A 17,312-nucleotide genomic window follows, 5' to 3' on the forward strand; every position below is an offset into this window, starting at 1 on the left:
ATCAATAATTTCAGTTTGTGTGGTGATGCACAGGTCTACTTAAGAATGATGATTTACTTATGGTAAAGTAAACGAAACAGTGTGTTTAGTTAGATATGGTACAAAACGGTTAATATACGTTTGGCTTGTTAGGGCACTATTATAGTCTGTAATAAATATTTATTAAATGTATGTTAAGCTGATGAATTTTTTATGTGAGATGTAAATAAGTTTATAAGTTAGAAATCATATACCTATCTACTGAACAAGACTATAAAAAAATAAATAATACCTAACTACTCTACCTACTTAGTACTTAATAGGAATATGCAATGCCTTCGTATTACAAAACAATTCATAATTATAATATGTCTTTGATTTATAATTTTCGAAATATTACCTATATCGGCTATATCATTGTTAAAATCGCATTAAAAAAAAATTCTTTGATATAAGTATTGTTTTTTTGAACATCAAAATCAACTGATATTTATATATAAATAAATGTGAATAAAAGCAGAGAAACTGAAAAAAATTAATAAACAAAGAACTAAAAATATTAAAAATAAATTTAGATTTTAAAATAATTCTCCATATTGCAATAAAATGTATAAAAGAATAATTTTAAGTTGTACAAAATATTATTGACTCCTGATTTTATTTGCGTCAAAGCTGCAGATATGATAAAATAATAATATAATAAATAATAATTTACTTAAACATAGTAGAAATAATTTAGGTACATAAATAAAAATAGAACCGAGGGCAGCGATTAAATAGGTACCTATTGTTTATTTATATTATTAGGTATTTTATAATAATATAAGTGGTCAAGTAAATATTATTAAATTGTATTATAATAGGTATATTATGTGATGATAATATTATGGTTTATGATAATTAATAATTACTATATTACTTAGTTCTTAGTAAAAGATATACCTTTACTTTTAGTATCTATACTTCTTCTATTCGATCAACATCAATTTTAACCTTCAAAAAGTGAACAAGCTCAGTTCTCTTTTAGTATAATAGGTATACATAGATAATTTTATATTTGTATAGCTGTATGCCTGTATTACTGGACGATTAGAAGGTACCTGCTTATTAAGTCAATTACGTAGGTAAAGTGTTAGTTTTGATCAAAGTGCCTTATAGGCATGTAGTTTATTCGATTAATATTTCTGTTGTATTTAATTATAGCATACGTAGCCATGTAATGCCGTTTGTATTATATTGGGGCCATAAGTTCAATAATACCTAGTTTATAATACAGTAGGTATATAATATCGTGATGGTAATACTGTTTTACGATATTTTCCTATCAAAACAAAGAGTTAAACAACAACGCGGCCATTATTATTGCTATTATTTTACAAGTAAACAGACAATATAATAATATATTGGTAGGTCATAGGTACCTATACTATAGATAGATATTATACTATTATGTGTACCACCTATAGTCGAGCCAACGAGAGAGTACTATTGGGCGGCGACCAAAACTCATCCGTTCTCGCGCATTCCCACCACTAAAACTCCCTAACTGCTGGCCGCCGTCAACGCTGGCCGCCGACACCGATGTCGCCACCATCGCCGACGCTGCTGCCACCACCGTCGCCGCCGCCGACCAGGAAACTGTGACAGTGTTTGTATACAGCGTGAACTATAATAGCATCTCCGATATTTTAAACACAACATTTTTGTTTTTTCGCGCACCCCGGTGTTTTATACGGTTTTATTTAACTTTTTTACGTTTTTTACTTAACAATTGTTTAATAGTTTTACGTATAACAATAAGTACAATATGGATGTCGCAGCTGTGTCTCCTTCCAAAAAAAATCCATGTGGAAAAGTAAGTGTTTGTATTTATACTATTTTTTTTACTATTTATTTTTTTATTTATTTTTTTATACTATTTTTTAAATTCTTAAATTCTTAAATTTTAATTTTTTTTTTAGTTCATCGGCACTGGTCAAAGAAAAATTATTGTCAATTTATATAAGAAAATAGTTAAACACCAGCTTGAAAATCCTGACAGCCCTCGAATGACCTTAAGAGAAATGATCGTCGATATCTCAAAATCTTCGGGTATTGGACAGCGGTCAGTTCAAAACATATTATCGGAGTATAAGAATCAAGGAACAATTACATCGCCGAACAAGAAAAAAATTCGACCTACAATAATCGAAAAAATCGATGAATTCGATAAAAATGCAATAAGACAGAAAATACACAATTTTTGGAGGAACCGCGAAGTACCAACAGTCGATAAAATGTTAATCGCCATTAATGAAGATGAAACACTTCCAAACATTAAGCGGTCGTCATTTCAAAAAGTGTTGAAAGATTTACAATTTCAATACGTAAAAAAAAAACGTAATAGTGCACTACTCGAAAGAGAAGATTTAATAACTTGGCGCCGAAGTTATTTGGTCAAAATAAAGCATTATAGAGAGCAAAACAGACCAATTTATTATTTGGACGAAACGTGGGTCAACGCAGGCGAGGCACACAGTAGAACGTGGACCGATACCACAATAAATTCATCACGAGATGCATTCCTCAAGGGCCTAACCACAGGACAAAAAGAACCCTCGGGAAAAGGTAAGCGTCTCATTGTCTTACACATCGGGTCGACAGATGGTTTTGTCCCGGGGGGTCTTTTGTGTTTCGAATCAAAGACCAATTCTACGGACTACCATGACGAGATGAATGGCGATACATTCTATGAATGGTTTGTACGAATTCTACCACTATTAAAAGAAAACGCCGTCATAGTGATGGATAATGCTTCGTATCACTCCGTAAAGAAATGCAAAATACCAACTATGTCTTGGAAAAAAAAAGATATTATCGATTGGCTTGAAATGAAAGGTGAAATCGTTAACCATCCAATAGTCAAAAATGATTTAATAATAAGAGTTAAAAAAATAAAAAACCAATACGACAAGTACGTAATAGACGAGTACGCAAAAGACAATGGCAAAATCGTATTGCGATTACCCCCATACCACTGCGAGCTAAACCCTATCGAGCTCGCGTGGTCTTCTGTAAAAAGCTATGTCCGGACACATAATAATACGTTTAAAATAAAGGATGTACTGGAGTTATTAAAAAAAGGCGTGGAACATGTGACAGCGGAAATGTGGACGAATTTTGTGGGACATGTCGTCAAGGAGGAAGAAAAGTTTTTGAACATTGAACATATAACAGATGAAGTATTTGACGAACTTCCCGAAGCAGAAGGACGTCATATCATGACGATAACAGGTGATACGAGTTGTTCGGAATCAGACTTCGATTCGGATTGATTTCTTTGTATTTTATTTTTTATCATTCGAATATTTTTTTATTATAATTTTTTTTTTTTTGTAATTTAATGATTTTGTTATGTGTATAAAAATTATGTAATGCACAATTGGACATTTTTGTTAAAATAAATAAATGCATAATTAAAATATTGATATTACACACACATTATTTGTATTGTTGCTGTATTAGGTACATAATAGTTTCGGCACTACGGCAGACGCCAGCTGTTATTTTTTTTTGGGTGGTGTGTTACTTGAGCCGGTGTATACAACCAGTGGTTGGCGGCGGCCGTGGAATTAGTCGACAGCCGCCGTTTAGTGAGTGGGGGTATTTACGGCGGCAACTAGATGGTAGAGTGGGAGAAATTTGGGTACGAAACCGCGGAGCTCGATCATTTGGATGCGCGAAGGAATAGTACTCTCTCGTTGGCTTTAGTATATATGTGTTACTGACGTTTAGGTCCGCCGCATGGTTACTTTCTCATTGATTAGTCTCGGTGCTAAATATTATTATTCAACTATATAGCAGACAGGTATATAAAGGTAAACAATTCATGTTATTGTGATCGGGAGATATAGTTCTGCAATACACTGATGCAGTGACGCACTTTAACACTGATCGGTATAACCTCTTACCCAAGTAATAAGCGAGTGTATGTTATATTTTATAATAGGTAAATAATTGTTCTGTTTATGAAGTAGGTACCTATCTATCAATAAACTATCGAGGGTTCAAATAGGGCCATTTTCCGCCCTGGAAATATCCAGCTGTCCACTGGACCGTCTTGAAAATTTCGAAAATATATATTTTAATATATTGAACTACAATAAACAATATTGCTTAAAAGAATACAATAAATTATTCGGTAGGAAAAAGGGTATTTGTCCCTATACGTCTTATTTTATATTTTTTAACCGGCCCTACAGTCCCCATACAATTATAAATTATTAATCGAATGATAAAACAAAAATTATTTTTAGAAGGTAATTGGAACGTTATTCTTCTAGTCGTATAATTCTATATGAAAAGTTTTTAAAAATAAAAAACAATTTGGAGCCATTTTATTTATGCATCATAAAAAAAAAAAAATTGATCAATATAAAGCTACATCATTTTAGAATTTCCTCATTGTGGACTGTGGTTAGTGAATTTGTTTGCTTATTTTTAAATTTTAAATTAAAGCACTGCAATATTTGACTAAGCCTCCGAAAATAGAAAATATATCAATATCTTATGTACTCGTAATACGATTATTGTTAACTTTTTTATGAACCTTCAATTTTTTTTTGTGTGTAGGTGCGTGTCGTCTGAATATAGTATTTACCTTTAACGTATATTGTACCTATACGACTATTTATACCGGAGTCTAAAGAAATGTATAATGAGATTTTCACTTATGAACGATAGGTTGTTTGGTAGTTTGGTTGTTAAGTAGGTACTTTGTAACTAGATGTAGGTAGTGCCAGCATCACCTACAATACATCTTTTGCGTAAGTTTTATTTCCTAGTTACTTGTTAAACGTAAACACATATATCATATTTTATATATATGTCTATATAAGTGTAGTATTGTATCCAGAAACCACGATGGATAATCACTGGTCCGCTGCAAAATATGACAAACGCAACAATAAATAGGTAACGCGTTACTGCACATTGTGAATGCGGAAGTGTTGACTACAGATATAAATATATAATACATATACATTTACTATAGGCCCATATGTATATTGTATATTTATTAGGTATATTAATATACTTAATAATATATTCACGGATTAAGTGCCAATTAAATATTAATCAAGTTGATAAAAATGTATCAAATTTTAATATTTCAAAAAACAATAATTATTAATTTTAATAAATGTCCGATCCTGTATTCGACATTTTTATCGTACACAATTCATATTTTATAAGTACGTGCACTATAATAATTTATAATACCTACACTATGATTTTTTTTCTACGTAGAGTACCTATATAATACACAAAAATATGACCAGTAATAGGTTAGGTTAAGTACCCTAACATAACTTACTAGGCTATAATTGCAGTAGATAATTTAAAGTCTTGTTTGAGTATAAATAATATATAGATAGGTCGTAGGTACTTATTTATATAGATACTACCAGGTATGTCTACCTTTATACATTTTATAAGCTTCCTACTTCACCCATTTCCTTTTTTCGTTGATTTCGATTTCTTTTAAGTGAAAATAATGTAAAAAGTAAAAACAACAAATAGAAAAAAATAATTGTCACGTTCTATCGAACTAGTTTATGAAATAATCTATAGTGGTTGTTAATTGATTTCAGTGAAACTATGTATAAGGCAGTGACAATAATAACTAGAACATCAACCTCCAATGACGCAAGAGGTTGTTATAGATTTGCCATTTGCAGTTTGAACAATGTCCCCTAGAATTCCGAAGATTCATAAAGATTATGCTAGTTTTCTTTTGTTCAAGGACAAACCGCCTGTGTGCTGCTGCAGATGAGTGCTTCGTTGATTAATGATTTGCAAAAGATAGATCGTGAATGACTTGAACAAAATTATCAATTTATATGCAAGTGCAAAATGTTTTAATGCTTATATAATATTTTATTGATTTTTCATTTAAGAACATATTATAAACAATCGTGTCAGTCTAGTTATATTTTGTCAAATATATTATTTCAAAACGAGTGAAAAAAAACCTTATTTTTATAGAACCTAAATAGTTATTTCTGATATTGTGTAATAATCGTCACGGATTTAGGCGGTTTCAATTTAATTGCAATATCAGAATATTGCATTAAAATACTATAAAAATAAGTCGTAATAGCAGTGTAAAATAAATGAAACAATACAATATGCTAGATTTGATACGTTTAAAGTGTTTACAAATTCATGTCATATTCAGTTGCCGATTCTTGACGACATGTTGTAACTTGATAGACCTACCTATAAAGTGGGTTATAATTTGATACCAATCGCTGACGGTATTTCGGTAAATAACGTTAATCACGAAAATATAATATTAGCTGTAATCAATTTACACCGAAATTGATATAAAATATAAACGGCTTGTATTATTTGCACCATTTCAGGTGAAAATATACATGAATTGTGATTTGCATAAATTAAAATCTATAGTATGAGAATCCAATAACACAGAATATTCCATTTTAGATTCTGTGCGTTTATTTAACTAATTTATACACACCGTTCTAGAGTAGGGGAACATGGGGCAAAGTCATAGGTCAAACGACTCAAACGTCATAACTCATACTCAAAAGGTATTGATTTTAAAACTACCTAATTATATATAAAAACATAAATAGCTTTTATTATATTTTTATCGAAAATTAAATTTAATATAATACTGTGTATTTATACTGCGAATTTACATTTCGTATGCGATTATGAATGATTTGATGCCAAGCTTTATAATGATTACCAAATAAGGCGGAGGTAATTAGAAATTCTGAAAAATTATTATTATCATCGAGTCCATCGTGTTTTGTATGTTTTGATAATTTTTTCAACAAGGGTACCGATGAAATAATTGAACACATATAGATACTCATTTTGGTACAAACTTCCATAATAATGACTAATGAGCATCACGGTTTAAGATATACTAACATAGACGTAATTTGAGTCTTAAATTTGAGGGGCTATTATAATGTGCATGTATGTATACTGTGTGTATGCGCCCAGAGATATATAAAAGTAGAAGGGGATATATACAAACTGATGAAAAAATATATTAAAAATATATTTACAATAAAATAATATAACATAAATTTGAGAAATAATCTACTAATAAATAATTATATTTGTTGAAAAAACTATTTTCTAATATAAGTTTAGATGCATTATTGTCATTACTGAAAATATTCACGAGACTTGAATAAATTATACCATAACTAAATATTAGGTAATAATCAACTAATCAACAAATTGTAAGCAGATGTATAATACAGAAAATATATTAATATATATTTATGCATTATTAATGCATAACAGACCAATTATTTTAATAAATGTAATTATAAATTAAATTATATTTTTTAATACAACATAATAAATTAAACAAAATAAATCGTAAAAAATCAATATTATTATGATTCATGATGGTTTACCAGGTTTACTGACTTAACGTCAAAGCAAGCTAACGAATACGTATAAATATTTAATAATAACGTAATGTGTGATAATAATAACGTATTAAAATTCTAATAAAATTAATCAATTATATGAACGACAATATCCCAGAAATTCGGCAGTAAATATCTATTATTTAGTGCTAATTAAAACTATATTATTAATTATTATTATACCTAGTACCTACATTGCCGTCACACGCAGGTGTATATTTCGAATGTCTTAACATTTTTTTAAAGTTGTTGTATATACGTTTGACAATCTTATACTTTTGTAAAATATTAAAAATTATAAGGATATAATTTTTTAAAACGTCCCAATTTTTTTCCTCATTCGATCCCTAACCTAATGTATTATCAATCAAAATGAATTATTTACCTGAATTAGGTAGCAGGTAAAACGAATACAATTTACCATTATCATACGATGAAATTATAATACTATGCCAATATAAAATAAATATTATTTAATGTTTTAGATAGAAAAATAATTTTTATTTTAAACAAATACTCGAATTTATATTTAATTTACTTTTAAAATAGTTAATACATTATATAATTACGAGTTTACAAATCAAACATAACAAATTATAATATTGTATTAAGTAATTATATGTTTAGAAACAATAAATTATTAATATCCAGATATTAGTTTATAAATAATAGAAAAAGGATTAATTTTTATTTTGTTTTACTCTAAAATATATTTGTTAATCTAAAATATCAATAATATGTTTTTACATTTTAGATTATATTATATATTATTTTAATGTTTCAATTGATTATAGAGCAATATAAATGCTCCTTAATGTTTGTTCGATACAATCAAACTAGCATTCTTACTATTTTATTGTTTGCATAATTTATTGTAATGTAATTAACCATATTTTATAATATTATAATTTTCGTTCATAAAGTATTCATTAGTTTAGTTTACCTTGACTATACACACATATAATATATTATTATGTGTATTATATTGTAGAAGTACGTATGAACTGTACGCCGTATTTGTGCAAATAAATAATATTTTATGAAACATTTTTTTTTTCAATATGTAACTGAATTAAATTGAATGGACACAATATATTTTATTAATTAATCTATTGTATTAATTGGATAATTTTAAATTAATTTAGTTAGCCAATTTGAATCTAGTTATAAATACTTTTATTTTTTTTTTTTTTAAATGGTTATAATTTAACAATGTTATGAGATAAACTAATATTTCTTTAAAATGTATTATGAATAATTAAAATAAAATAAAAACTGAATTTATATTTACTTTTAAAATAATAAAATGCACTTTCATTCAATAATTATAGTATAGTGGACAGTGGTTAGTTCATACATGATACGTATATGGGATGGTCAATCAATAATTATTACTTATTAGCCATATCTGTACTGAGTATAGATATAGACTATAGTCAATTGTTGAAAACTTTCATAATGTAATAATAGTGTGACATCATAATATCACATTATAAGAAGATTAAATTAAAATTATAAAAATAAGACTTGTCTATGCTATCTAAACATATTAGTTGGGTATAATATAATATTGAAACATTTTTTTTAGAATTTTACGTGGAATCCATACAAAATTAACCAATAAGTTATTCACAAGCAGCGGTACTTTAAAAATAAGTACATAATTGTTTGTACATTATTTTTCTTGATTTTGTAAATGGTGAACTTTTGTTTATTATTTTTCCGGTTGTAATTTAGGTGAATATAAAATAGCAATAATCAAAAATTGTACAATAATCCACAATACTTACTAAGCTATTAACTACTGTTAGTCTATCTGCAATAAACCTAAAAAAATCTGGCTGTTTAGAAAAATAATAAGTTCCTAATTCGCAAATGGGCTACTCCATCGCAAAGAGCCTAGTCTTTTTGTAAAAAGACTAATTTTTCATAAAGCCTACGGTATATTATATTATATACTATTAAGACGTATATTGAATAAATAAATAAATTAATAGTTTTTTTTAAATGTTTTTATGTAAACAATTAAATAAATAATGAATAATATAACTTCAATAAAAAAGATAATTTAAAGGTATTTTACCAGTTTAAAACGAAATATATTATTCTATAAATAACGAGTGATGTTGTAGTTATATATTGACTTATAAATATTTATTATTTTTACTTGAAATAACAAGTTTTTGGTTTATTTGTTATAAGTGGAAATGGAATTTTTTTTTTTTAGATTTTTTCCGAAAATTCATATTATGTTTCACAAATCAATAGCAGCAAAATCTACATTCTACAACATATTTTTTTTTCAAATAATAATACTATAAAATACAGATGTAATAATTATTTGTATAAATAAAATTTCTAATCTTTGTTGATAATCTGATAGTAAATACGTACTTAACTTATTGGATTAATAGTTTTAAGTTTCTATGGTTAAATATTAAGTTTAAAATAAATTATATTATTTATATTACTCGTATTAAGAGAAATTAATTTTATTTATAGGTACATACCTAATATTAATGATAAAAATATTGTTGTATTATAAATAAACACATAATATATTTATACATAAAAATGTATAAAATGGATAAAATAAAATAAACATTTTATAAGATAGATTTTTAGATTTTTAAATTGTATGCTTGAGTAATTTTTATTCTCGTATATTTAAACAAGTTTTATCTAGATCAAGGATTTATTTTTATTTTAAATAAAGTATTTTATGCTTGATCCATTTTCGAACTCAAAATATATAGTTTAATGTGTATTTTTATTCTATTTTTTGAATAATTTAAAGCATTTTATCGTTTACATAACTAACTTATTTCACAAGAAGGTCGTTATTTTGAGTCTTCTAATAAAAAATTATATTAACCTAAAAATTTAAAAAAACAACACTTGGTATCGAAAAATAGAGGAGTATACCCTATAATATTTTTAGTATGTAAAGTAAGTTTCAGTTAAATTGGAAAGGTTAAATAAATTGTCAACATTTGAGAGATAAATTTGTTACTAAATTAAAATTTAAAATGTATGCGTTTGAATATTTTATATTTATGTCAAATTAATTAATAAAAAGAAAAATGATCACTAGCTAATAAGCAAAATCGTTCTTAAAAATAAAAAAAAGAGTATATAAACTACATCGATTTTAATATTTGCCCAAAAATAACAAATTATAGGTATTTATAGACAAAAACTAAATATATATAAATAAGTGTGTAATACTGATTGTTCTACTTGTTGTATTGTATACAAGATTACAAGATAAAACTATAACTATAACATTCAGTTTTATTGTTTTGTATTTTGAAAGGTTGTTTATGAATGTCCAATATTTTATAAATTAAGTTAGTACCCATATATTCCTACAACATTATGCATGATGTATTATTCCATTGCATTACTTTTTAAATCAAATCTTTTCGACCTATTGTATTGGATTTAATAATTTCAGGCTCATGACTTTGCCTGTTTAATAGCTGTAAATTGTTGTGTATGCAATGAGGTAATGCTGCTTTTAGCATATAATCACGTCATGATTATATTGGATAATAATAATAATAATAAATAATTACAATGATAATTTTGTATTGATAAACATCGGTATACATATACGTTTCTTCGGATATTGCATAAAACTTGTGCCATCGTATAATGTGTGACAATTAAAAAAATAACCAAGTGTAAGAGATGTAGAGAATTACGTCCATTTCTAGATCGTAAATCCACTTTTTTTTTATACCTTTCTTACTATTTTTGTGTGCACACGCAAAGTATAACGTAATATATATATAGTCTATAATATTATATTGGTTGCGCGTAATAAATGTGCAGGAGTGCTCAAAATGGGAATATATTTTCTTTAATTTGTATATTAATTTTTTAATTTTATTCAAGCCAAAAGCTATTGATTAGAGATTATCAAATGTTACAGTAGATAGTATGTAGCTACGGGCATAACAATGACAGTTATGAAGTACAATTTACGTGTTTAAGACAAAATGGTTTTATTGCACGACGAAGCGCAAACAAGTTTTCTGACCACTAGATGGCCCGTTTGGGTATTAAGTACAGGGGCGGCTACTTTGATTGGCATCGTTGATCCAGTTTCGTCGGACTATAAAACGTACGACTGTTCTTCGAAATAGATCACAAATCAATCAGCTTCTTCAGCAAGCACAATACAATATTTTTATCTTTCGTTCGCATTTTGCAGACCAACCAAAACCAACCACCATGAAATCTGTAAGTTTATTTTATATGTTTTATACTCGCGCTTAATACTGTATTAAATCTATTAGGTTTGAGTCACTATTTTTTCAAAGTATAAATAAAGTTCGTGATGCGTACCCATCTCATATAAGTCGTAGATATTTAGTTTAGTTTTTCGTACACATACGTCACGCCGTTTAAATCGCCAGCGGATTTATCGAATTTATCGGTTAATACTATTTACTATGGACGATGCGATTAATTTTTAAGTCTCATAAGAACTCACAACTACGTTCTGCGTATAATTAAGTTATAACCGTTTTAAAATAAATTGTACGTTATAGCATAAAGTAGTTGATAACTTTTGTGATATTATCTTGTAAAAAAATTAATTAATTGTATTTTCGATTGGCTTATGCCCGCTATTACAAATCTACTTACTATAGATACATTTCCATTAATATTATTATAAAATCATTATTATTGCGTAGATACACGTATGAGGCAAAATAGACGATAAAAATACGTCTGTAATACAGCAGTGAATTCGAATTAGATAGTATTAATAGACTACTTAGGTATCTCATATCATAACTATATTTCTTTTCAATTCGGCCACGGCACACTATGTCACTATACTATTATATGTACCTATAATTTATATCTCAAACAATGTGTACATAACAACGTAAATGACGATCGGCGGAGATAATGTTTTATGGTTTTTCTTGTTTTTCAGTACGTAGCTGCCGTTCTATTGCTGGCTCTTGCCGTCTGCGCTTTCGCCGAAGAAGCCAAACCGCAACAAGCGTCCCCTGCCGCCAAGACAACCGACAAGCGCAGCATCTACGGACTGGGCTACGGCTACCCCGCGTACCACGCACCACTCACCTACCCAGCTGCCCCATTGGCCCTGCCCACGACCTTCGTATCGCCACTGAAATACCACGCACCACTGTCCTACCCCCTGTCCTACCACGCTCCCCTCTCCTACCACGCTCCACTTTCCTACCACGCTCCCCTCTCCTACCACGCACCCCTCCCCTATCACGCTCCCATCTCTTACGCTTCTCCTCTGTCCTACCACCATGCACCAATCTACAAGGCCCCATACTATGCCCCGTCTCTTTACTAATAAATTACTGATGCACTCGTCGGCCGACCCACTGCTGCAGTAATAAGAAAATAATATCATATAATCTGAACTGTAATTGCTACACATCGTCGGCGATCGTAGTCTTAGTAAATCATTGTTAATAATCATATTATTTTATTTTATTTGTATGTAAATATGTGTGTGCATCATCGTGAAATATTATATTATGTATTTATTAATAAAATAAAAAAGATTTAAATTCTCTTAAAAAATCGTTTGCATTTATTTTATTTCGACAGTATAATAAATCATATTACCTATATTTACTTATGACAGTACTATAAACATAGGTATATCCTCGGGGTTGATTGATGTCTAAGAACACGTACTACTTCTTAGTGGTGGACAACTGTGCGTTGTTGTTGGCGCTGTTGGCCGCCGAAGTGAAGTAAGTGTACGAGTACGGCGCCGGAGTCTGGGCGGGTTGTTGCGGCTGATACGTGGCCGGAAATTGTGACGGCTGATACGCGGCCGGATATTGCGACGGCTGGTACGTAGCCGGATATTGTGACGGCTGGTACGTGGTTGGATATTGCGACGGCTGATAAGTGATCGGATACTGCGGTGGCTGATAAGCGATCGGATACTGCGGTGGCTGATAAGCGATTGGATATTGTTGCTGTGGTTGGTATTGAGGTACAAACGACTCGGCGGGTCCATTATAGTACGGAGGCTGATACACGGGTACCGATGGATTGGTAAAAATGCTATTGCCGTACGGTTGTACCACACAAGTCGGTACATAACTCGATTGGTACGAAGGCGCGTTATTGACTGCTACTGCACCAGCTGTCGGCTGCGTTTGTAACGGCTGTGCGATAGTTGCAGCAGTACCGCTGCTGTACGAAGATATTTGACGCTTATCTTGTTTGGCTGTAGCTTTTTCGTCGGCTACGGCCACGGCCACGGCGATAATCACGATAATCTATTCAAAAATAAGCATTAAAATAAAACAGGACAAATACTAATAAAATATCATGCCAAAATACAATATTTATTTGAATATTTTAAGATTTACGGTATTTATAATAGTACTGAAATGTCCTTATTATAGTCAATAAAATATTGTAAAAAAAAAAAAAATGTTTATTCAGCCCAAAGTATGCACAACTGACAATGTTAAACAGCATTTTTGTACTACAACATTAAGTGTTTTTACTGATGTATTAATTCGTCAAGAACTTAATTTTATTTAGGCTCATTAGCCAGTCATGATAAATGCCTAAATGCTTAATTGAATAGATATATTTATATTATTATTTAAACTTTAAACAGAATGGTTATATTATTTAATCAAATATAAATGTAATATAAAACGCAAATGTATATCTAGCAAAATGAAAAAATATTCTTAGAACTTATATATGATGGTATATTCATAAATTAGGTATTGTTATACCTGCAATTATTAGTTAAAATTATTTTTATAAGTTTAGTAATTCAGTTATTTTAGTTAAACAAATAGGTATAGCTTATTTAGATTGATATTTAAATATTCATGCTTAAGATATCTAATGTAGTAACATATAATTGTTTTATTTATCCAAGATCTAAGCGTATGATACCAGAAGCGTAAATTGGCATAGTTGAAAAATGATAAGTATTGATAAAGGTGCTATTGATAAGTTACAACTTTTAGTAGTAGAAAATAGATACTGATAATTGCATGAAATTTAAAAGTATTTAAGTTTCAGTAATAAACATTTTAGTATTTAGTATTATTTTAATTTAATTTTAATTACTATCCATCATGTGAATCTTTTCTTATGAACTTATTATAATTTAAAAACTATGAGAATAAACCAAGATAAAAACACTATCTATGTAACGAAACAAAATACTCGTAAAATGAAAACAATTTGAATTTGTGTATTCATATACGAATTTTATTAGTTTATTTAATAATATTGGGTTAAGATAAATATTGTGTTTTTATTGTGAATTAATTACACCTATTTCATAGTTATTTTAAATTAATATTTCATATTTGTATACTATCCCGTGCTATTAAAAATTTAAAATAAGTTATACACACGTAATATAAAGCCCTTATTGTCGTAGTTAAATTCTGTACTTACCAAAGATTTCATTATGTTGTTGGAGACTTGTAGTAGGTATAGGTAAAACAATTTAAAAATAATCACTATACTAACTAATCGAGAGTCGAAGTGCTTATACTTCACATTTGAACGGAGCTGTTGTCTTTTATACTTTGATGGAAATCTTGATACAATTATCAAAATGTTAATCTTCTGTTTATTGTTGTCATCATATCGCCATACAATAGTTTTAGAAGGTTGCTTAAGCACTAAGAAACCACATTTTTCTATATGTACTTAAGACTATTATTACTACACAACAATTAACCACATTTTCTTTTCATTTTTATCCGATCTTCTTCCTATTATGATCATTTCGAAACCAAATTGTTAACATTTTTAACAACAATAAATCTCCGCGTTCATATTCCATAAAGGTAACATAATACCCTTCAATACACAACTCAGCAGTAAATAAGGTCTTTTTAATTACTTAATAATTAATTATTCTTGCACGATGATTTTATTAAAACTATGTATGTTTACAGAACTATTATCTTGTGGATCATATGTTGCACATTTTTAAAAGTGACAACATTTTTTATACAAATTGGTTAGATAATCATTTTCGTTAACGTATAACTTTCAATCGAAGGGGGCTTTAATTATTACAGGTAGAAATAATGGTAAATGAGGTAAGAAATGTACATAGAATAATATATTTCGCTACACACGAATTGCGTCCCTGCGATATTTAACGAATACACGAATTGCGTCCAAACATAAAATCACTAAAACCATTATTTTCTTTCTATTTTATACAGACTTATAATACAATCAATAGCAAATTATGACAGTCGATAGGTTAAAAATATTGATTTTTTGATTTTTGTCATTTTTATGTAATTAGAAATAAGCAAAATAAAAATTTGTAGGTTAAAATTATAGGAGTATAATATAATAATTAAAATTAAAAATAATATAAAATTAAAAAATTAAAAATGTAGTAAAAACACGAGTGGAAAACCAAATTTTTTTTGTATTGTTAACTCAAATCAACCGTTTGAATTTTCCTCCACCAACTTTGACCTAAATAAAATCGGCATCCTTTCATTTGAACCGATGGCCACACGATTAATAATAATAAGTGAATTGTTTTTTTAAAAATCGGCAAATAGGTATTATTTTAGGTGAAAAATTGATATTATTTTTTATTAAATTCATATTTGAGATGAGTAAATGTTTTAATATAAGTATTTATATTTTTACTAGGAGATAAAAAAATGTTACGCCCAATAATGGATTATCATTATTATGGTAGTTTATTTTCTATATTTTTTTAGTAAAGGTTGAAGATAGGAACATATTTTAAAAAAGATGTAAAGTCACTAAATAGAGAACAGACCGGAAAATACGATCAACTGATATAAGGACAATATTATATGGTTGGGTGTGTGATAGGGTTGTTGATAGACTTTAAGAAATATTTAATACAAATAGTCAAAACATATTGTCAAAATTACTCTTAACTGGACGATACATCACGAATTATATTCCATCTCTACGGTTTTATTGCGAAATTAGTTGACTATACTTGACAAAAACCAATCAAACCCTAATTTATTGTATTATTGTATGTGTATGAATACTGAATAGTTTTCAAATGTATCAGACAAACATTTTACTTCACATTTTTTTATGTCACCAGTCAATACTATAATATTTTTATCAAAATAAAAAATGCCCTGCTATTAATTATCATTATGTATATCAAAAATGTTTATATTAAAAGTCAAAAACGACTTGTTTTCAATTAAATTGTGTCCAAAATAAAAATGCCTAGTAGTAGATGCTTATGTTATACAGTTCATCAAACTTTACGCGAACTAGCGGACTGTTTAATTTTTTAAATGGGTAAACAAACCTAATCTTTTTATATATTCAAACATAAAAAACAAATTTTGTATTTCTTTATTTAAAGATTAATTAATGTATTAGTGAAACTTCATAAGTTTTAACTTGTGCGATTTTATGATTAATGAGTAAACTATAATTTTTAATGTATTATATAAAAATTAAAAAGTCAAACGCTTAGGTAACAGTTAACCGGAACTTTATAACTACGATACAATATATTATATGTTAGTCGTTGCGATGATACCGGAAATCATAAAACAATGTACTATAAATTTAAACATTTTAAACTTATGAGTAATTTTTTGTACGTAGGATGTAAGGAATAAGGATTATATGTAATTTATTGACACGCATTAGGTAGTTGACTTCTAATATGTTGTAAATCCGGTTTTTATGCGTATGTTCTTTAAAGTGACATTTATTGAAACGGAATATAACATTTTGTTGCAACAAAATTTCACTGTTTCATTCACTGATTAACTGTTATGTTTTTATTTCCAAGTTTAATTCTTCCGTGACATAATCAACCACAATTATTAAATTGTATAT

The 17,312-nt window shown here is 28.4% G+C and overlaps 3 protein-coding genes across 3 annotated transcripts; 2 read left to right on the forward strand and 1 right to left on the reverse strand.

Moving 5' to 3' along the window:
• Positions 1–1,442: 1,442 nt before the first annotated feature.
• On the forward strand, positions 1,443–3,457 carry LOC132930348 (uncharacterized). The gene is made up of 2 exons (XM_060996176.1): positions 1,443–1,834; positions 1,941–3,457. The coding sequence occupies exons 1-2, from the start codon at positions 1,787–1,789 to the stop codon at positions 3,291–3,293; spliced, it is 1,401 nt and encodes a 466-aa protein (XP_060852159.1). The 5' UTR covers positions 1,443–1,786; the 3' UTR covers positions 3,294–3,457.
• An 8,066-nt stretch (positions 3,458–11,523) lies between these two features.
• Positions 11,524–13,019, forward strand: LOC132930073 (cuticle protein 12.5-like). Its single transcript, XM_060995738.1, has 2 exons — positions 11,524–11,684; positions 12,391–13,019. The coding sequence occupies exons 1-2, from the start codon at positions 11,676–11,678 to the stop codon at positions 12,784–12,786; spliced, it is 405 nt and encodes a 134-aa protein (XP_060851721.1). The 5' UTR covers positions 11,524–11,675; the 3' UTR covers positions 12,787–13,019.
• LOC132930072 (adhesive plaque matrix protein-like) lies at positions 13,007–14,982 on the reverse strand. The gene is made up of 2 exons (XM_060995736.1): positions 14,886–14,982; positions 13,007–13,732 (listed from the first exon to the last, which is right to left on the reverse strand). The coding sequence occupies exons 1-2, from the start codon at positions 14,895–14,897 to the stop codon at positions 13,136–13,138; spliced, it is 609 nt and encodes a 202-aa protein (XP_060851719.1). The 5' UTR covers positions 14,898–14,982; the 3' UTR covers positions 13,007–13,135.
• Between the last annotated feature and the right edge of the window lie 2,330 nt (positions 14,983–17,312).

The sequence above is a fragment of the Rhopalosiphum padi genome, chromosome 4, assembly GCF_020882245.1.
Source record: "Rhopalosiphum padi isolate XX-2018 chromosome 4, ASM2088224v1, whole genome shotgun sequence".
Lineage (NCBI taxonomy): Eukaryota > Metazoa > Arthropoda > Insecta > Hemiptera > Aphididae > Rhopalosiphum > Rhopalosiphum padi.

Bases quoted from the DNA above. Each gene is read 5' to 3' on its own strand.
- LOC132930348 (XM_060996176.1), top strand. From the start codon at position 1,787: ATGGATGTCGCAGCTGTGTCTCCTTCCAAAAAAAATCCATGTGGAAAA. The intron at 1,835-1,940 runs GTAAGTGTTTGT...TTTTTTTTTTAG, and splicing joins AAAAAAATCCATGTGGAAAA to TTCATCGGCACTGGTCAAAG.